Genomic DNA, 22,495 nt, shown 5'->3' on the forward strand with positions numbered 1-22,495 from the left:
ACTGTATTCTTACATGGAGAGCCAGACATATCCCCCTAGGGATGATCACAGAATACCTTCATGCCATCACTTAACACCATCATGTACTACTTTCATGCAGATACTTCAAGCCATAATGCTTTCTCTAATCATAGCATCATGCTATCCCCTGTTATGTCACCAAAGTCTGCTGGCAGTGAGACAACTTGCTCTCAGCCCTCTGTATTTCCCAGCATCTGACTTTTACATCTCTTTCTAGATAAGGGAAGTATTACTTCATAGTTGACTCATCAGAGTAGAAAGATGTGTGTGGAGATTTCTTTCAGAAAGCCGGCCTTTTTCAAAGGTCGATCAGCCTCCCTCCCCTCACCTCCTTCAGTAAAGTAAATTTGCCGAGTCAGGTCAGCTGAGGGGAGACGTGTGTATAGGTTTGTTAGTACTCCAGCAGTCTAAGAATGCAGGGTCCCGTGCTCCCAAGTTGCATAATATACAAATTTGGCACCAAGGTGTTGGTCTTGACTTTAAAGTATGGCCTCTCGGGGTCAGGCTATTTTTTCAGAGAGCACAGAGGACCATCACTGTGCCCAGTCACAGGAAAGGACATGAAAGGCCAGAGGAAGAGGGTGGAGACCAGGATCCCTGGAACCTCCGAGAAGTCAACTCACCATCACTCTGGCAGCTGCTCAGCGCAGCCTGAATAGGACGGTCACCTGGGAGCTTTGGGAAACACTAATGAGCTCGCACCACCCCTGGGGTCCCCAGTCCTCAGTTATAAGTATTTTGGCCATGGCACCAGACATTTTACGAAGCATTTAAATATGCAGCAACACTAAGAACCACAGACTCACAGAGCATGTGAGGTGGTTTCCAAATGCGCTTATGCACATTAGAAAGGAAGTGGTAGGGATGGGTCGGGTACCCCTGAAATGGGTGGGCTCACACTCCCTTACCTTCCAGAGGAGACTGGAATGATTTCCACACAGATTCCACTGTGTCTGCCCCTCAGGTACACTTGTGCTGCCTGCAAAGAGAACACCAGAGGAAGGGGTTCTTGGTGAGAGGGACCAGATAGGAAGTAGAAGGGCCTGAGGGAGATAAAAATCATGGAGTTAAACAACACACACACACAGAGCAGGGTCCAGGTAAGGTTGGGCAGAGGGTTCTAGCCATTGCACACAGTGGCACTTACCATAGCACAGGACTCTCTCAGCAAGCCTGTGCCATGGGCCTGGGAGCCATCTGACAGGTTAGGAAGATGAGGGCAGGCCGGACCCCAGTACCAGGGTCTTACATGGGAGATGTGGTTCCCAGCAGGACAGGCATCTTTACAAGGCTCTTTGATTTTTATTTTTGCTGCTTCAACTTATAAAACTAGTCTTCATTTCTCTTAAACTCCTTACGGACATTGGCGATCTTTGAGGCAAGAGACCTCACTAGTGCAGACCAATCAGCAAGAAGATGTCAGTCACAGGAACCAGGAAAAATGACAAACGTTTGTGACAGCTGGAAGCCCCCTAGATTCCCTACTGTTATAATAGCTCATATTTGCAGAACACACACAGATACAAGTGTGTATTTGCAGAGGCAAAAGAGATAGTACAGGGGTTAAAGTCTTTCCCAGTCCTGTTTTGATCCCTGGCACTGCATCTGGTCCCCTTAAAACCATAAAGGGTGGGGGCCAGAAAGATGGTACAGTGATAAGGCATTTGTCTTGCACACGGCAAATCCAGGTTCAATCCCCAGCATTCCATCTGGTTCCCTGAACACCTCCAGGCATGATTCCTGAGTACTGAGCCAGGAGTAACCCCTGAGTACTGCCAGATGTGGTCCCCAACCCACCAAAATCCAAAAAACACCAACCATATAATGTGGACAAAATACACAAACAGCCCCCCCCCCTGCCCCACAAACAAAAACCAAAAAAATCATGGGCCAGAGAGGTAATACATTGGGTAAAATGCAAGCATCATATGTGGAGATCCAGGTTTAATCCCTGGCACTGCATAATGTCCCCTGAACACTGCCAGGAATGCTCCCTGAGCACAGGGCCAGGAGTAAGCCCGAGCTCTTCCAGATATGGTCCCCAAACCAATAATAATTAAAAAAAAAAAACAACAAAAAACCAAGCACCTATTGGTAGAATCCAGATGCTACCCATGGGATGTACGAGCCTTGTCTTATCCTACCAACAACCAGCAGCCATGTGCCTTATGTCCTATTACTGATTCTTAATTTATACCTGGGGAGAGACATTGAAAGCTGAGGCTACTGCCCCGGAGCCCCACAGTGCGTGGGGAGGAAACCCAGAGACTTGAACCCAGTTTGGGCAAGAGCTTTCTCCCTTTGACTCAGGCCCTGCTACTGAGTGGCCGCCTGGCCCTGCCTCTGGATTTTCTGCTTCTTGATGACACCCCCATGTATACTGGCCATGCTTTCATCATGCAGGAGGGACGGTCCCACGGTTTTCCACATATTCTCTTGCATAGTCTTCTGCTCCAGGCCTCTTTCAGCAGGACCCACCGGCTCCTTTCTCATGCTTCTCAGGACCTGATGCCAGATTTGTTGACTGAAGAAGAAAAAAAAAATTCTAACCTTGGGGAAGTTAGAAATGGGCATGGTCAACCTTCCCCAGGTTCTTGGCTGTGGAATCTCAGAGAGAGACACCCACCCCCTGTAGAGCTCTCCCCTGCTCCTCCACCTAGCCCTGCCCTAATCTGAGGCCTATGTCTAATCCAGACCTGGATTTGAAACCCTTCCTCACGCTAAGCTTCACCTGTGAAGGCCCTCAGACCTTCTAGATTTCCTACTCTAGAGTTGCTTTCTGCCACAGCCTTGTCCCTTCACCCAAGTGGATGAGACAGATCTCCCAGGCCCCCAGAGTGAAACACAGGGCTGTCTTCATCTGACTGGGCTCCGTGAGAGGCCGCAGCTGGACCAACTTGCTGGCTTTTTGCCAGCGAGCTGAGCTGACGGTCTATCAGTGACCCGTGACCCGTGGAGGGTCCAGGTCTTGTGGCCCGGTTGTTCTGGAGGAATTGCTGAATGCCAGTGACCTCCAAGCTCAGTGCTCTCACAGGGCTCCTGTTTGGCCTAGGATTTGCCTGCTGCTCCCCTCTGTCTCAGCCTTGTGCCCTGACTTCTTGGGGCTGGAACCTTCTTACCTTCCATCTCTGTTCCACCTGAGAACCTCTCTGATCCCTGTGTCTCTTGGAAGCGCCTTTTCCCCTCAGCCTCTCATCACTCTGTTAACAGCACATGAATTTCTGTGGGCTTTTATATTGTCACCCCGAAAGTGGAGTTTCCAGAGAAAACAGGTTTTATTTTTCTTTCCTCCTCCTCTCACAGCTCAGTCATGCACTTGGTTCAGAGCCTGAGGTGCTCAGAGGTGTGTTGAGGTGTCCCACCTTCCCTTATGAGGGACTCGGTAAAGGTGTGTTGGATGAGGAAAGTGCAGCTCCTGACAGGAAGTGAGGTGGTAGCCCCTATAGAGAAAGCTAGTTCTCAGCATTCTGACCCTGTCGGTGCCTTGTTTTTTTTACATCAACTACATTAAAACTGGTTCCTTGTTTAGGGTTTTGTGGCTTTGCATTGCACAGCCTAGATCAGAGTATCTTTCTTCTTCTTCTTCTTCTTCATTTTTTTTTTTTTTTGCTTTTTGGTTCACACCCAGCAATACTCAGGGGTTACTCATGGCTCTGCACTCAGGAATTACTCCTGGCTGTGCTCAGAGGACCATATGGGATGCCAGGGATCAAACCCCAGTCGTCCACGTGCAAGGCAAATGCCGTACCCGCTCTACTATTGCTCCAGCCCCTAGATCAGAGTTTCTTAAGCCATGTGACAGATTAAATGTGGGGGAGTGCAAAAATTTTTTTTCTTGGCAACATAAAAGTTTTCTGAAGGTACAACAGTGAAAAATTAATCCAGAATCGAACTCATCACAAATCTGATGGGTTTCTGGCCTTGCTCAACCAAGTTGCACTTCTCTGTCAAAAGGTGGGTCTCTAAGTTTAAGAAGGTCTGCCCTAAGAGACCCTGGACCTTCCTGTGGCTTCTCAGTTTCTGGGAGTTGACTGAAGTCTCTGCTGTCCCTGTGACCACATTCTTTTTTTTTATTTAAATTTTATATTTATAAAGTAGTTCACAATACTTGATTACATTTAGTATTCAAACACCAATCCCACCATTATTACACCTTCCCACCACCATATTTTGGATGTTTCCATCCATAGCCCCAACCCCTGCCCCAAAGCAGAACCAAATAATTTATTGTGTGTTGTTTGTTCTGAATAAACCGCTGAAAATGCTCCAAAAAGGTTTCCTTAGAGGAAAGTGTGTGAAGATTGTTGTATTTCCCCCAGGAAATTAAGCCCTTCTATAAGAGGTCATTAACTTGTTGTTAAAGGTTGAGCCTTGTGTGTATATATATAGATATATAAAAATATATTTCCCTCTGAGGTTGGCTGCCTTCTACTTTAAACCCCATCAAATATGGTGCACTTGGAATATGAATGGTCTGAGGTATGAGATGTCATATGCGGCCGAGCGGTCCAGGAATAGGTTCACTCACGGGTGAGGCTGAGCCGGAGCGTGTAGAGAGCAGCTGTGAGCATGGTGGCAGTTGAGTTCTGGAGGTTTGCAGCTGTCGGGGCTGGTCCCTTGCTTTAGGGAGGTGCCTCGCCCTCTGGGGTTCTCCAAATGAACCAGCCTGGCACAGGGTCTGGTGGCCTGGCCATGGCAAGTTGTTTTATGCTCTCTTCCAAGAGACTTATAATGAGTCTCTGGATTGTGGCTGTTCAGGAGATTATCTGGCACAGTAAAAGGTGGCTTGTGGGTGTGACTGCCAGGTTGTCAGAAACAGGAGGACCTGAGGGGAGGTCACCCATTCCTGGTTCTGTTGTACCTGGTGTTTTCAGTGTGACCACATTCTTGGTGACTCAAAGCTGAAAGGCAGTTGCAGATCTCAGGAAAGGGGACAGTGAAAGATATATAGATATAGATATAGATATAGATATAGATATAGATATAGATATAGATATAGATATAAAATTTGGTATGTCTGTGAAAGATATACATATATATGTATATATATATATATATATATATATAATTTGGTCAGGGGTCTGTTGGAAATTTGTTGGTCAAATGGGAGAATGCCCCAACGCTTATGTAACTTAAAACATTATGACATGATCTAGGCATTGCAGGGCAGACAGAGGTGATTTGTCTTCGTCTGTCACTGTATCTTCATCTGATGGTGAAAAAAAATTCATTGCACAAAATTGCATATGAACAAACACCTGCTCACAACAATATGCAGTGACCAGGACTTGGCTTAGAGAGGAGATGGCCAGTGGGGTCTGAAAGGCTTTTACCAAAATCGTGAAAGAGGGAGGGCGTGACCTGTTTGGGGGGGCGACTCTGAAGGGCTCCCTGTGGACACTTGTTTCTCTCTTCCCTCCAGACACAGCCATCGGATGCCCCACTCGTGCTTTGGCTACAGGGTGGACCGGGAGGCTCATCTCTGTTTGGACTCTTTGTGGAACATGGACCTTTTTTTGTCACAAAAAACCTGACCTGTAAGTACTGCTTTGACCCTTTCTTCCAGGGGAGAATTCTTCATCTCAACCTTATCTCTGCTCCAGCCAGTTTAGAGAGGATGCTGAGCCACTCGGAGTGGCCTAACAGTTTCAGATGATAAAAACAGCCTCCTGCCAAAGTCTGTCCTAGGAAATGGAGCCTCTGGGGTGAGGATCTTAGCTGGGCAGGTTTCTCCCTCAAAATCTGGGAAAAGGTTCCAAATGATTTTCTTACTATTTGCTGCTGACCCAAGCAATCTCTGCTTGTAAGAACAGTTGGTCTTTATTACTGTTTGGGAAAGTGCTTACATGGGACTAAGGGGTGGGATTTTATTCCTAAATTGTTCACAGGGACTGAACACCATATGATTCAGTCATATAAGGGGCTGGGATTCTTGGCAGCAAGAAGTTGTGGGTGGGGACCAGGGAGAAGGAAGGGGTGGAGAGAGACCTTCATCTTTCTGTAATTCAGTTTTACCTCGATCTTGTTTTGGGAGAGGAGGGTCAGACTTTCCTAGGATCAGAACTAGGAAAGTGGACCAGATTGTTTTGACTCAATATAAAGCCATGCCTGCCAATTCTGTTGAAGCTGTTGTTTGTTTCAGCACTGAGTGAAAGGAAGAGGATTCCAATGTAAAGGATGAGTCATTGGATAGGACAGACATATTTACTGTATCCGTGGTTAATGGGTGTTTCGACAGGAAACAGTTAGTGGGGATTGTGCACTCAACCTTCATCTTAGATGTAAAATCTCTCTAAGTCCAGGAAAAGTAAAGGAAAAGAAAAATCCAGGAAAAGAAGAGGGGGAAGCAATGTCAGAGATGTACCAAGAGTTGGTTACATGTGTGTGGGGGGGGGGCAGGTAAGTGTATTGGGCTGTTGCACAGAACTAGACCTTAGACAGGATGTTCTGTGACCCAGTTCAACTTCATTCTGTCTGTTAATAGTGCGCAGCAGAGACTTCCCTTGGACCAGCACATTTTCCATGCTTTACATCGATAATCCAGTGAGTATCCATAAGATGCCCCTTATCTTTTTTTCTTCTTCTTAAGTATATTTACAACATAAAGAGATGCAATTTTCCTTCCTTTCAAAAAGAAATTCTAATCTATCAGGAAACAATTTTGAGATTTAGCTTCTCTAACTGGAATCATTACAACCAGCTTGGGAAATGTGCGTGTGCTTTCTCCCTGCCCTTCTTTATCTTACTAAATCTTCTGCTCACTGAATTAGGCCATTCAGAAAAAACACATTTGTTTTGTTCCCCACAGATACAGATTCTTCCTATCATGGATTGTTATACTCCTCGCTCTTTATAGACATAGCTAGTCAAGGCTGGGCTCCTTCACTTCTCACTTGAACTGAACGCCCCCCTCTTGGAACAAAAATGTGAGATTCTTCTCAGGAAGTTCTGAAATCGACAAACTGCAAGATATGATTAGAGTCAGCACTGCACACAGGAAGAGCCTTTGCCCCCAAATAATTTCCCTCACTTCTCTGATGATTCTAAGATAAAACAAATAAAGAGGGAGAAAACTAATTCCATCTTTCACATTGCTCCTACTTTTCTCATCTGCTTTGTCCTCGTTCAGAGTGTGTAGTTGTATATTTCTACAGAAGTTGGAATTAAACACCCGCTTTCTTGGGTGTTCAGGAGGAAGTGGGATAAAACCCCAGTAGATATGTCCATGTGATGTGGTTTGGGGTATGCATCCCTTTAGCAGATTATTGATGTGAAACAAGTAGAAGTTGTCCTTTGGATACACTGACCAGTTTCCTATGAAATTCTAGGTATTCAGTACTATTCTTTTTCAATAAATTCTTGCCTTAAAACTGCTTCTTGGCTGAAGGTGAAAGGGCTTTGTGGCCATATTTCTCAGAAATGAAATGAAAACACACATACTCACACACACAGCTATCTTTTATCCCCAGGGTTTGTTCTTGGCAGCACAGAGTAACGCACGCTCCAGGCTTCAGAGAGCAGACCATGTTGGGTCTTTGGGTACTGAAGCAGGGGCCAGGAAAGGTGAATTCCTCCACCTTAAATCAACATCTGGCAGGGTCCCCCCTGTGGAATTTGGAGGCTTCACCACTGACCTGAGGGCAGAGCTCTGTGCTGCTATTTTGTTTGCCTTTGGAGGGGGAGTGGGAGAAAGGGATGAAATGCAGCATCCTTCTGATGGCAACAGTCCAGTCAGAGGCCTGGTCTTTGGAATATAGTCAATTTCTTGCAGCCTGAGATCTCTCTGCAGGGCTCTGAAACACGCGTGGCTCTGTATTTATACCTGCATATTTATTTCCCCTTTAGGTGGGCACAGGCTTCAGTTTTACTGAGGATCCCCGGGGATATGCAACCAATGAGGATGATGTGGCACAAAATTTATACAGGTAACAGGCCTGCTCTCTCTTGACACTCTTCTGTCTACCATGTTTCTGTGTCAAGAGGAATATTCATCTAGTGGTTAGAGGGATTGTTGGTTTGCATCATTGTATATGCTTCAGGAGTGATGCTTTGTTTGTTTTCACACATTTTCAAAAAGTAAATTTTTACACCACACGTATCACCCAAGTACTATCATCCACCACCATCTTTTGGTTCAAGTTCTGTGGCCTGAATACAAGGCTATATATTGGTTTTGTTTATTCTTTTGCTTTATTTCTCTGCATATTCCACATAAAGGTGAGATAAGCGAGTATCTTTTTCTTTCTAATTTTTTTCACATAGCATAGAGCAATAGCACAGCGGTTGGGCGTTCACCTTTCACGCGGCCGACCCAAGATCGATTCCTCTGCCCCTCTTGGAGAGCCCGGCAAGCTACCAAGAGTATCGAGCCCGCACGGCAGAGCCTGGCAAGCTACCCGTGTGTATTGGATATGCCAAAAACAGTAACAATAAGTCTCTCAATGAGAGATGTTACTGGTGCCCGCTCGAACAAATCGATGAGCAACGGGATGATAGTGACAGTGACAGCATAGCATCAGTTTCTGAAGGTATTTCAAGAATACTCCGTGATGCACATCTTTGAAGTAGATGTACAAGCATCCCTCCCCCAACATCCCTGCACACATACAGGGCCCATTTTCTAGTTGGGTATATTTTCATTGATAACTATTAAAACTGGCCATCAGAAACAGAAACAGAAGAGCAGAAATCTTAAGGACTGATGGTGATTTTGTAAAACTGGCCTTTAAGAAACAGTGGAAGTATTAGAAGTATCAACCAAAGAATTATTTCCAAGCTTTTCAACCAGATGCCTGAGAGCTTGCTTGCTTCTGGCCTTCCAGCATATTTCACTTTGCCAGATATGACATCTTTTCAGATATTTGTTTGTTTGTTTCCTTTTCCAGGATTTCTCCCTGTGTGATTCTCAGATGCCATTTTTACTTGCAGTTTTTCATGATCCTAAGTGACTTTTCCAAGCTAAAAATTCAGTTAATCTTTTCTCTCTTTCCTATAAAAAATTGAAGGAAAATGTAAAGTTATAAGCCCAATCAAACAACAAATACATGATTTCTTCCTTTTCCTTACATCTAGTTTAGCTATTTTTAGTATTATTTGTAAGTGCACTTTCATAGTTGGGCACATTTTTCCAGTTTGAATGATTACTAGATTCCAATTACTCATATTTTTTCCTGGATACTGGGCACCACTTTATGCATTATAATAAATTACTAGAGAAACCAGCAACTGGAAAGCTAACTACACACACACACACACACACACACACACACACACACACACACACACACACACACCCCACTCATTTTGTCATAACTTGGTGAGCAAACCCACCCAGCCCCCAAATTGAGAGTGATCAGATCAGAATATCCTTTTTCTTTTCTTTCTTTCTTTTTTTTTTCAGTTTACTTAGATTTTTATTTTATGCTGAGCTTATTCCCAGGCCATAAGTTTTTGCCTCTTCAGTTTCTTCTGTGATATCTTTTTCTTCTGTGCAACTTCCTCTTCAGGTTTAGGAGCAGTCTGCTCTTTTTCAGTAAGAATCATCTCAATGTGGCAGGGAGAGCTCATAGAAGGGTTAATTCGCCCATGTGCCCTGTAAATTCTGCAGCGCATCTTGGGTGCTTTGTTCACCTGGATATGCTCAATAACCAGAGAAGCTACATCTAAACCCTTGAGTTCAGCATTACTTTCTGCATTTTTAAGCATGTGCAGTAAGAATTCAGCACTCTTTTTGGACCAACGACCCTGTGTCCAGCCGCACTGCTTGGCCTGGGCACACCTCCCAACGCCACCCTTGTAACGCCGGAAGGGCACACACTGCTTCTACAGAGTGACATCCTTCAAGTACTTAGTGGCCTTTCTCATATGCATGCCCTTGATGGCCTGAGCCGTTTCCCGAGTGTTCTTGAAGTGCACGCGAAGGTTCGAGCCGTGGGACTTGCATGATTTCGTCGGGTTCTTAGGGTCCAGCGAGTAGCACACCATTTCAGGACCTCCAACGGCCACTCACGGAAGAGGAAGAGAGTATCTTTTTTCATCTCAGACAAAACTGTTCCGTTTTTTTCTTCCCCTCCAAAGTCAGAAGAGGGGAGAACTTCCTGGACTCTCTCCCAGCCTTATTCCTCTTTCTCTCTTCATCTTCAGACAAAAGAAAATGTCTGCTGTTCCCTATACTTTCATTTCTTCCTTTTATTTTCACACTTCTGTTCAGTATTCAGTGGGGGTACCAAGGACCCTGAAAGCAGATTAGCCCTCAGAGAGGTTCCCTCTAGTTTACCAAGCTCACGCTCTCGCTGTTCCTTTGTCCCTCCAGGGATGCATTTAAAAACGGTTGAACTTACAAATTCATTGAAGTGCCATGTCTTTCTCATTCAGCCCTGACTGAGCTCTCTCCTTCCAGTCAGAAACCTCCTTCCTGGAGTCACCTTCCCGCCTCAGTCCTCTTTTGGCATTAATCCAAATAAGCTCAGTTGCTTAACTAGCAAACGCCCGCAAGGCGGAGGTTCTGTATAAACTGTGTTGGGCCTCCCAGCCAGAGCAGTTGCCATCTTTTCTGTCTCTCCTTCCCCTCCTCCAAGACGGTCACAGCTTCCAGTTGACCCTTCGTGTGGATTTTACTGCTGCCATGTGGTACATCTCCTCTTGCATGACATGTAAAGAGAACCTATTTCAAAGCATCCATTGTTTATAGCTGTTTTAGTTCTTTTTTGCTTCAGGCTCTTAGAGCTGGAAAATAGCTAATCAAGGGTAGTGCAGAAAACTGATTTCAGCTGTTTCCTTTATAGTTTACACTATTTGTTTCCCTTTGTGACTACATTCTTCTCTCAGGGCCTCCAGATGGGTGTTTGGAGTAAGGAGGTCCCTTTGAAACCTGTAAATGGGCTACTATAGGTTTAAAAAGTGGGCTTTGCTTTCTCTTTGAAAAACCATCCCCCCCACGCCCAAGTACCCCCATTCCCTTTGACTATTAATAGTGCATGGCTGTAAGCAGTAGACTATTAAAGAGGCGGTTGACATTCACATTTAGATGGCTTTTCTTTGTGTTTGGAAATGAGGTAGGTTCCCCCGCCCCCAACAAGATGTTTAAACACTTCCCCCTACCTTCCCACCCTCCGCCTAATTTGAAATGTGTTGTTAAGCCACAGTGCCTCTCTGGTTAAGAAAATAAAAACTAATACATTTATTAAAGACAAATGTACTGACTTTGATCTGGAAGATGCTAACTAGTGTCGGTCTGTTTATTGGTTGTCTACATGTGCTGCACACTTTCTGGTGGTCAGCAAGCCCCCTGGGTCTTGTAACGCACCTCAAGTTATTTTCTTAGCAGCCAAATGGAAATGCTGCTCTCATTCTGTTCCACATAGTGAGCTGTGTGGGAAATAATATGGATTGATAAAGCTTTGCAACAACATGGTTATTAAACATTGCCTGATCCGTGAGGGAGGAAAGGATAGTGGAATAAAGATAGAGAATGGACCAGAAGGTGGAGAGGGGAGATATACCCAGATTGTTATACTCAGCTTGTACCTGACTAAACCTATCTGAGAGTATGCTTTTGTCTCTGGGGGCTGTCCTTAACTGTGCTCAGGGATCACTGCTGGTGGTGTTCAGGGTACCATTTGTGGAGACAGGATGGAGCAACGTCTTGACTGTATGCAGGGCCTTAATGCTGTAGTATCTCTCCATCCACTGAGTTTGACATTTGTTGGTGCGGAGCTCTGTATTAGAATTCTGAATCCTGAATGTCTTGATTAAATACTTCATCAGTATTGGGCCAAGAGATAGTACAGTGGATAGGGCACTTGCCTTGCACACGGCTGATCTGAATTTGATCCCCAGCATCCCATATGGTCCCCCAAGCCCCACCAGAAGTGATTACTGAGTACAGAGCCAGGAGAAAACCCTGACAACAGCCAGGTGTGGCTCAAAAACAGAACAAAACAAAAAGTCCGTTTGTATTCACCATGCCTTATATAGATCAATAGCTCTCACCATTTCACGGTCTTCTCTGTCTTCAATACCACAGTGTCCCTTTCAAAATATTTTTCTGAAAAATAGTTTTCTTCTCATCGTTCTCCTTTGAAAGTCATTTTTGCCCCCTTTGTTTTCAGTAATTGTGTAGCATTTGACTGCCACCAGATAGCATTTGACTGAGATTATACTTTAACTTAATAAAAACTTTTTATCATTTTTATTGAAGTGCTAGGATTTGTAATAGTATTAATTCTATTTTTCTGCATACATATTCCAACCACACCCATCACCAGAGAGCCCACTTCTTTCCACCAGTGTCCCAAGGGCCCTCCCAACTTCTCTTTCCTATGAAAATTCAGGTTAATGAACAAAACCTTCAGTTCCCAGATTAAAATTTTTGGCCAGGCCTTAGTATAGTGCTAGCAAAGGTACCAAATGGAATTATATAGAAGAGGCAGGATTTTTGTTACAACTAACTTTTTTTTCACGTGTTTTTATTTTTTATTTATTAATTTATTAATTTTATTTTTTTTTATTAATGAGTCACTGTGAGGGTGCAGTTACAGAGTTTCGTGCCTGTGTTACAGTCATACAATACTCAAGTACCCATCCCTCCACCAGTGCCCATTCTCCTCCATAAAAGGCCCCAGGGTCCCTCCCTCCCCCCCTCTGTGCTGTCGCCCCCCCACGCCCCGCCCCCTTCCCTCCCCGTGACAGGGGATTCCTTAACGTTCTCTCTCTCCTTTTGGGTGTCATGATTTGAATGGAGATACTGGGTAGCTATCATGTTCAATCTATAGTCTGCTTTCAACCCGCCTCTCCCATCCTGAGTGGATCCTCCACTGCACTTTGGTTGGTGTTCCCTTCTCTGTCTGAGCTGCCCTCTCCCGCAGCATGTGAAGTCAGCTTCCAAGCCATGGATCAGGCCTTCTGGTATTAATTGCTACAATTCTATTTTATATTCTGCAAATGAGTGTGACTTTTCTGTGTCTGTCTCTTTCTTTCTGACTCATTTCACTTAGCATGATACTTTCCATGTTGATCCACTTATATGCAAAGTTCATGGCTTCATCCTTTCTGACAGCTGCATAGTATTCCATTGTGTAGATGTACCAAAGTTTCTTTAACTAGTCATCTGTTCTCGGGCATTCGTGTTTTTTCCAGATTCTGTGGCTATTGTAAACAATGCTTCGATGAACATACAGGTGCAAATATCATTTTGACTATATTTTTTTGCCTCTCTGGGAAATATTCCCAAAAGTGGTATTGCTGGGTCAAATACTATAGGTTTCAATACTTCAGGAATATAGCTTTACACATCTGTGTGTGTACAAGTGTCACTGCACCCAACACAGAAATACCCAAGTGCTATCAAAATGACCCCTGATCAAGTCTTCCCAACTTTCCTCCCATTTCTCTCCAAAACCTACCATACCTTTTTATTCTCAGAGTTTAAGATTTGTTTTTGTTGTGTTTTTCCAGTTTGGTTTGATTATTCGTATTCCACACATGAATGGTTCCTCTTCAGTAAGTGTCTTTCACTTTCTGAATTATTTCATTTAGCAAAACACCTCAAGCTCCCTCATGACCTGACTTAAGTACTAGCTGAGTAGAATTCCATGAGGCATATATATCATAACTTCTTCATCTAGTCATCCATCCATGGGCATCTAAGTTTGATTCCATGTTTTGACTTCTACATTATATTTATAAGCAAACCCTTGCAATGTCATAAAAATAGTCCTTGTTTAAAACCCAGCTGAAAGAGCCAATGACATACATAAATCTAAATTGCTACATTTGCTTATCATTCTTCACTGTCATATAATAAATATCTACCACAGGCCTGCTATTATTAGCCTTTTACTTTTTTGCTGTGATCTTACTGTGAAATTAAAACTCTATAATCATTTCCTCAAGTGGGACCTTGTCTTGGAACCTTCAGCTAGAGAATTCTGGCATGTTTAAGTGAAAAGAAAACTGGATTATCTTCTTCAGCTAACACTGCCAGTTAAAATTAGAATGCCCAATTAAATATGAGCTTCAGATAGACAATGAAAAATCTAAGTATGTACCATGCCAGATTTAGGACATCCTAAAAACTGTTGTTTATCCAAAATTCACACGCATGACATTTTTCTATGATTTTTATTTACTAAATCCAGCAACTCTACCAACTAGCCAACATTCTCCAAGGAAAAGCTTTTAGCTGAAACATCAGGCTTAATTCAGATTGACTATATTAAATTATCTTTTGTCATTGCAACTAACAGAAAGAGAGAAAGAAAAGTGCTTTTTAGCCTGAAGGTTGGAGCAGAAAGGGTAGAGCATAAACTCCTATTTTTATCTTGCCTCTAAAGAAGCTTACTGCCAGTACAAACATAGAAACTATAGAATGCAACTTCCCATATTTAGTAGCTAGAAAGGTTTGAGTTGCTCTAAATAATACATCGAAATACACTGAAACTCTGCCACAGTGTTTAATGGTGGATTTTTATGGGGTCTTTAAAAGTCAAGTTAGAGCTAGGGTAGTGGTGATTGTAATGATGCATCTTGTCTCAGTAACCCTTCCCTTCCTCCTGGTGTTGTAGGGCCTCCTAGCCATTCATCTTCACAGGATGATGTTCATAGCTTTTAGTCTCTTCTCTGGGAGTAGGGACAAAACCCTCCCTGGTGGTGTAATTGGTTCTGAACTTCCAGAGTTGCTGAGCTTAACAAAGTTTTGCTTCCTTTTTGAAAGATTTAAGTCAAGTAAAGAATCAATCAATAATCTTCCCTTCACTTGCTAATTATGAAACCATTCTTGAGAGCATTTAAATCTTTTGGCGCAAGTCACGGAAGTGGCTGTTGGCCTTTCTAGCACATATGGCCTTGCCATAGCCCAGAGCTCACTGTCCACTGACGTCCATGTCGAGGCCTATGTTGTGGTTTTCTGTTAGACCAGAGTCATTTATAGATTTTCTACTCTTTGATTTTTAAAACACTGAAGTTTCATTATTAAAACCCTGCAATTCTAGAAGCTCCATCAGAGATGTCTGGGGTTCCCTACAGGGAACGTAGGTAAGCAATGAAGGAGCCCATTATCTACACCCAAACTTGGGTTAGTGGGCTCCTGGCATTAACTGCCTGTGAGATCTGCTCAGTAACAGGCAAAGCTTAAATCCCTTTGCTCTAGGGCACCCTCAACAGTTCAAGGATCCAAGTGATAACCCAGAAATTTGGAAACCTGCCCAGGTTGATTAGTCACTTGTCTCAGCGTCTTAGTGTTCCAGAGTTGGCCTGCCAGTATTTCCTACCCACTCACAGATTATGCGGTGCTCTGCACACTGGAAGTGGTATGTTACTTCAACAGTGAAGCCCATTTTCAAAGGGTTACATTTGGCAGCATAGCATGAGACTGTTTGGATTCCATGTGTTTTTATTGTTCTCTCTCTTTTTTTTTTCAGTGCTCTAATTCAGTTTTTCCAGTTGTTTCCTGAATATCAGAAGAATGACTTTTATGCCACTGGGGAGGTAAGTTGAAGTCATCTTTTCATTCTTCCAAGATCATCTACTGAAATATAGTAACTTGGCACTTGTGGCTTCTTCATTCAGAACACAGACATTAAAATCAATTTAATCTATATTCAACATTCTCCAATTATCCTTATTTTTTTTAACCACATGTGTCTTTGTGTCTTAACCCCAGTTTCATAAACAACAGTGGATTATAAAGTATTTGGCTTTTGCTCCTTTTTGTGGTCATTCAGGATGATTTTTTTTATAATTTATTTATTTTTAATTAGAGAATCACCGTGAGGGTACAGTTACAGATTTATACACTTTTGTGCTTATAATTCTCTCATACAAAGTTCGGGAACCCATCCCTTCACCAGTGCCCATTCTCCACCACCCGTAAACCCGGCGTCCCTCCCACCCTCCCCAATCCCATCTCCCCCCCACCCCACCCTGCCACTGTGGCAGGGCATTCCCTTCTGTTCTCTCTCTCTAATTAGCTGTTGTGGTTTGCAATAAAGGTGTTGAGTGGCCGCTGTGCTCAGTCTCTAGCCCTCATTCAGCCCGCAACTCCCTTCCCGACATGGCCTTCAACTACAATGTAGTTGGTGATCGCTTCTCTGAGTTGCCCTTTCCCCGGAACGTGAGGCCAGCCGCAAAGCCATGGGGTCAACCTCCTGGTACTTATTTCTACAGTTCTTGGGTATTAGTCTCCCACTCTGATATTCTATATACCATAGATGAGTGCAGTCTTTCTATGTCTGTCTCTCTCTTTCTGACTCATTTCACTCAGCATGAAACTTTTCATGCCCAACTACAAAATTCTTGACTTCCTTTTTTCTAACAGCTGCATAGTATTCCATTGTATAGATGTACCAAAGTTTCCTCAACCAGTCATCCGTTTTGGGGCATTCGGGTTTTTTCCAGATTCTGGCTATTGTAAACAGTGCTGTGATGAACATACATGTGCAGATGTTGTTTCGATTGTACTTTTTTGCCTCTCTGGGATATATTCCCAGCAGTGGTATTGCTGGGTCAAATGGGAGCTCAACCTCTAGTTTTCTGTGAATCGTCCATACTGTTTTCCAAAAGGGCTGAACTAGCCGGCATTCCCACCAGCAGTGTAGAAGGGTCCCTTTCTCCCCACATCCTCTCCAACAGCGGTTGCTTTTGTTCTTTTGGATGTGTGCCAGTCTCTGTGGGATTCAGGATGATTTTGAAGTCTGGGAGAGGTGCTCTGTCAACTGCCCCATTTTCTGAATTTATCAGAATTTTTCCTCCATTCTTTGAGGCAGAAAAAAATGGTTTGGCAGGAGTACTCCATGTAATGAAAACCCTATCACTGTCAGGCAGTGTCTGCCCTATTTGAAAAAGCATCTTTCCAGGGGTGGAGAGAGAGTATGGCTGACCTATGTCCGATCACCAGCACCACGCATGGGCCCTTGAGTACAGAGGCAGGAGTCATCTCTATACACTGCAAGGTGTGGCCCCTCAAATTGTTTTTACAAAGGTACTTTTAAAAGAGTGAATAAGTCATGAGACCTTTATGCCTCCAAATTTGTCGCCCAGTAGTTTGTGCCTTCATTGATGATCCCTCTCTAAGACAGTTATTACCTTGAGAATTGTGAAATGGTTTTTTCCCATTGATTTGTGGCTGTCACCAGGTATTTTTCTCTAGGGGAGATTCGTACTTCTTTTCTATCTTATTGTTTTTTAAAATGTCACTGTGGGGACTGAGGAAATAGTAAAGGGGTTAAGGTACATGCCATTGACTCTTGTTTGATCCCTGGCACCACATGGGCTCCTGGGCACAACCAGGAGTTATAACCACAATCCCTGAGCACAGAGGTGGGTATAGCCCCAAACACTGCCAGGAGTGGCCCCATGCTTTGGCCTCAGCATGTCACTGTACAGACATAGATTTGTATTTTTGTTTAAAGTGCTAAAACATATTGCCATCACTGTTAGTTTGGATTGGTCTCATTGTTCCAGATGTGATCAGTGGATCATCCTCAACCAGGTTCCTATGCCCTCGGGCAGGCCTTTAAGCTTTTTCTTGTTTTTAGGAACAAACATATGTTCCAGAATGTTCTTATGCTTTCCCTATCCTAGCCCTGAAATCATCCCCTCCCCCTAAGGAAAGTTGGCTCCTTTTAATGGGGAATCGGTACTTTAAAACTAGGAATTGAACACTAATTATCATTGCTGCTGGCTACTATTTCATTTAGACTTAATCTTTTGGTAGAACTAAGAAACAAAATGACTTCACACTAAGGGGTATCCTATATTTGTATATGTCTTCCCATAATAAAGACCAAGTTTACCAATGTCATCAATATATTTACTCTTTTGCTCAATCCCATAATATGGGAATTCTTTCATGATTACTTGTATAAGTACTATTATCAAAGGGAAATATATAAGTTCAATATTGAATATGCAAGTTCAATTTTTTTAATCCCAACTGTTTTTTCCCTTAGGCTCTATCTAGCTACAGGTTTAAAGTCAAAGTACTAAGAGTTATTATAGCATAGTATTATATAAAACTTAATTTTTTTCTTTCAAGTTCTGATCTAATATATAGTTAGGGTCACTTGCATATGCCGGTTACAATTTTAGAGCTTGTTCTTTATTATTCTTTGACATTCATGTTATTTTATGATGGATGTACACTAGCTATTATTTTGAGAACATGAAAATTCCAAAGAGGCTAGTGACCATTATGAATAAAAGAAAAAATGTCCTTGCTTTCATAGAGTGAAAGGCATTTTTAAATAAAGTAATAGAAGTATGTACTATTTATTAATTCGTTTCAGTCATGATAGGCGCCATGAAAAAGACACAGCTCCCAGGGGGCTGGGAGGATGGTGCTGCTGCTTCGGGTGCTTTGGGTGAGACCATCAAAGAAAGGTTCTCTCCAGAGACAAAGTTGATTGGGCCCTGAGTGAGGCAGTGAGTGGTCTCTGCTGCAGTATCTAGGAGAAAAGCTTTCCTGAAAGAAAAGAAAACAACAAAAACATCAAATGAAAGGACTCACAGGTGGAAACAAGTGCACTGTGTGCAGGAGAAAGCTCAGAGCTGCCCTGTGAGGCTCGAGGATGTGCAAAGCAAACTGATCGCTTGCAAGGCAAACTGATCACTTGCAAAGCAAGCTGATTACTTTCAGCTTCCTAGTGGGATACTGTTGAAGGACACTGTGTTCACTGAAACATATTTGTTTTTTTTTTTTTTTTTTGCTTTTTGGGTCACACCTGGCGATGCACAAGGGTCACTCCTGGCTCTGCACTCAGGAATTACCCCTGGCGGTGCTCAGGGGACCATATGGGATGCTGGGAATCGAACCCGGGTCGGCCGCGTGCAAGGCAAACGCCCTACCCGCTGTGCTATCACTCCAGCCCCTACTGAAACATATTTGTAACCAAATTCAATTAACTCAATTCAGCTCACACACATTGAGCATTGGCTCTTCCTGAGTCATTGGCCACGTGTTAGACATTCTGGCAATGAGTAAGGTAGAAAGTGGTCTTAAATATGAAAGTCTCACAATAATCTGAATCAGAATGACCTTGCAATTAGAGCGGTAGTCCTACAGCCCAAAAGTCTAAGGGATAAATATCTACCTCTCGATGTAGATATGTCAGATACTTGAGAGGCAGCAAGCAGGAGGTGAGAATTAAATTGGAATGCAGAAGATCTAGAGAGTTGTGTTGAGCAAGGCTCCTTTGCTTGCAAGTGACAGAAATCCTAGTCAGAGCAGCTTGCAGAAAATGGATTGGTTGGCATGAGGCATAGCTGAATCTGGATGTTCATCTTTTTCTCTTATTATTTCTTGATCTGTTTACCTGGCTTTTACCTCACTGGCTTATTTGGACCTTTTTACCTTTGTCCTTTCCCTTCATCCCACCCCTGATCTCCAGGTATAACCAACCAGCTCACTTTCTTCTTTCCAGTGACTTTACCTATATTTCTTCAATCTCACAGGAAACAGTTGAGATCCCAAAACCATTCTGAAATGGATAGATAAGATAAGGGAGGATGGAATATACAGATTCTCAGAGCGGATTGTAAGGGCTTAACAGGATCACTTACCCCAGTGCCCCCTGGATAGGAGAGATCACAGGGGATCATGAGGGGATGATGGGCTATTCGCCTTCTGAATCACTAGCCCTGAGGAAAGATGAGTGATTTTCAGGGGGAAATCTTAGTGATAACCCGAGAGGTGAGGCAGAAAGATCTGGGCAAGAGCAGTCCAGGAATGTGTGCTCTAAGGGGAGAGAAAGCAAAAATAGTCTCATGGTTTCAACAGGGATGGTAAGTTAATAGAACTAGAAACTTCCTTCTCTAGCACCTACATGCTTCTCTTTCTCAGAGGTTTGGGAAAGTTATTCTGATGGCTTAGACTGTTGACATCTGAGTGTTTTTTAAACCATTGCTTTTGGGATAAATCAGGATTATCTAGAACCTCTCCCTGGAAGTCCCTTCCTTGCAGCAGGTTGGCGAGTGGGCAGGAAATGACATACCCATGACTTGGGCAACAACCTGAGAGTGAGTCTGTCTCCACCTTCAATAGAAGAGTGAGAGGCTCAGTGTGGAATTCTTTGTCTTTCAAATAATGTGGCTGGGCTGCCACATTCTGGATGAATAATCTTGCTCGCCTATTTTCAGTCTGCTTAGTGGTTTCCGAATGTATATATATAGAGAGAATTTTCTTTCTATATTTCTTGTTGTGAACATAGATACCTAAAGGAAGCCTGTGCTGTGAAAGGGATGAAAATAGGGATAAGGGAGGGCAGATGCACATGGGATAGATGTACTTGCATGAGCTCCATGGGATCTCTTCAATCTGGAGGAAACTTCTTTATTTAGAAGGAAGAGCTGTATAGACATAATATAAATGCCTGGTGGATTTTTAACATTTGAATGCCGTGTTTTCTGTCTAGTTTGTTCCATTTGCAGGCCAGAAGGGAGAATTGAAGAGAGTTCTAGATTAAACATATACAGGCTGTGGCTCTGTCCCCCTTTCACATGATTTTGAACAGGGTTTGTGAGTCTATCTGGGTCTGTGCTTTTCATCTTGCCATCAGAGGGGTCGATTCTCAGATCCCATCCCGGGATGGTTTGGATCCAGTTATTGCATGAGGTTGGTAGCTTTCACTTTTCTCACACCTGTAAATGTGGACACTGGGAGAACCATTTTTCCAAACTGGCAAAATAACATAGTACACCCAAACTGCTTCATTTACACGTCACCACAGGCCCCTTGCCTGCATGCTCAAAGCCTATCGTGTGTTTATTGCAACATACTTTTTGCAATTGGCAGAAATGTCTGTGTCTGATAGACAGACTGGTGGTTTAAAATCACTGTTTTAGGAGCCAGGTTCAATTCCGGGGACCATGTGCTCCCCTGATTGAAGGATACAATCCTGGACGCCCGTGAGCACTGCCAAGTATGGCCTGGAGTTCTGGGTGACCGAGATAATCCCTGTACTATAAGGCCTGAGCAGTATTGCATCCTTGGGCCTTGGGCCCATGAAATGTTGGACCAGTAGGCCTAAACTGTCTGGTAGGGCTCCAGCCTCTCCTATGAACTTCTTGGATATTCTCCAGCCCTCAAGAAAACCACTGATTTTGATGTACATTTATTATAGGAGGCATCTACATATATGCGGCTAGCGCCAGGAGGAGTTAGGTGCATGGCCTTTGTATGTACCCAACCCCAGTTCTACCTTGGGCAATCCTAGTGCCATATGCCCCCTGAGTATCTCTGGCTGTAGTCCTGGTGGTCCTCAGCGATGCAAAGTCCAAAAAGTATCAGTCTTGGACCCTGGTATGGACACGATGGCCTGGTTCACTGGACATTCCTTTGGTGACTGAGCACTGCCTTAGACGCCCTTCCTCTCCAAAAGAAAAATACTAACATTTGTATATACCAGTGCAGTGTGACATGGTTCCAGCCTGTCCTCCTTTCCACCCGCAAACAATAGTTGTAAGCATTTTATAAAGAGAGGGGAAATGTCTTTTGATTTTTCCATGTCTTCATATACCAAGGAAGGCCCCAAAATAATACTTTTTCAGTTGGTTGAATCACTGTATAACTGGCATCCCATTGTTCATCAATTTGCTCGAGCGGGCACCAGTAATGTCTCCATTGTGAAACTTGTTGTTACTGTCTTTGGCGTATTGAAAACATCATGTGTAGCTTGCCAGGCTCTGCCGTGAGGGCAAGATACTCTCGGTAGCTTGAGGGGCTCTCTGAGAGGGACAGAGGAATCGAACCTGGGCCAACAGGGCTGGAGCGATAGCAAAGCAGGGTGGGAATTTGCCTTGTACACGGCCGACCCGGGTTCGATCACCGACATCCCATATGGTTCCCTAAGCACGGCCAGGAGTAATTCCTGTGTGGAATGCCAGGAGTAAACCCTGAGCATCGCTGGGTGTGACCCAAAAGGAAAAAAAAAAATTGGTTGAATCATCCTTGAAAAACAAATGTCTGTTCAGAAAGCTTTTTATCTTTTTTTTGCTTTTTCATGCAAATGGACTGGACCTTGTTAATAACCTTCCTAGGTGTGTACTAGGATTTCAGGAGCCAGAATGATAGTCCTACCACACAGGTGGCTTTGTGTATTTGCTTAGATAATCTTTGCTGTGTGGCTGGCGTGATGAGTTCCCGGGTGGAATGCCTGTGACTCCAGTTCATGTTGAAAACGGGGTGTGGGAACATGTACTAGGGGTCTCGAGCAGGTGGTGCACAGAGACAGGGTTAAGATGACTGAAAAGCTCCTTTTGTTTGGGAGGAATGGCGGGACTCCTGTTTGTTTGCCTCTCCTGTTATTATCTCTCCTCACACCTCTCATTTTGAAACCATCTCTGAAAGCAGTTTGCTTGGCTTCAAAGATGAAGGCCGAACAAAGACTTCAACATCAGCCATCATGGAGGTTTTCATTTTTCCCGTGAACAGAAGCAAAATGTGTCTGGCCACCCTTGGGGGCCCTGGCACTGTGCAGAG

General features: G+C 43.6%; 1 protein-coding gene and 1 pseudogene across 1 annotated transcript in view; one reads left to right on the forward strand and one right to left on the reverse strand.

Annotated features, from left to right (window-relative positions):
• Positions 1-22,495, forward strand: part of CPVL (carboxypeptidase vitellogenic like) — a 145,331-nt gene that overhangs the window by 44,297 nt on the left and 78,539 nt on the right. The window contains exons 4-7 of the mRNA XM_004604050.2: positions 5,444-5,558; positions 6,506-6,564; positions 7,867-7,946; positions 15,441-15,507. Of these exons, the coding sequence (XP_004604107.2) occupies positions 5,444-5,558; positions 6,506-6,564; positions 7,867-7,946; positions 15,441-15,507 (321 nt within the window). The remainder of the gene's footprint in view (positions 1-5,443; positions 5,559-6,505; positions 6,565-7,866; positions 7,947-15,440; positions 15,508-22,495) is intronic.
• Positions 9,451-10,005, reverse strand: LOC105942786 (60S ribosomal protein L17-like; annotated as a pseudogene).

Source organism: Sorex araneus, chromosome 1 (genome assembly GCF_027595985.1).
Source record: "Sorex araneus isolate mSorAra2 chromosome 1, mSorAra2.pri, whole genome shotgun sequence".
Classification (NCBI taxonomy): domain Eukaryota; kingdom Metazoa; phylum Chordata; class Mammalia; order Eulipotyphla; family Soricidae; genus Sorex; species Sorex araneus.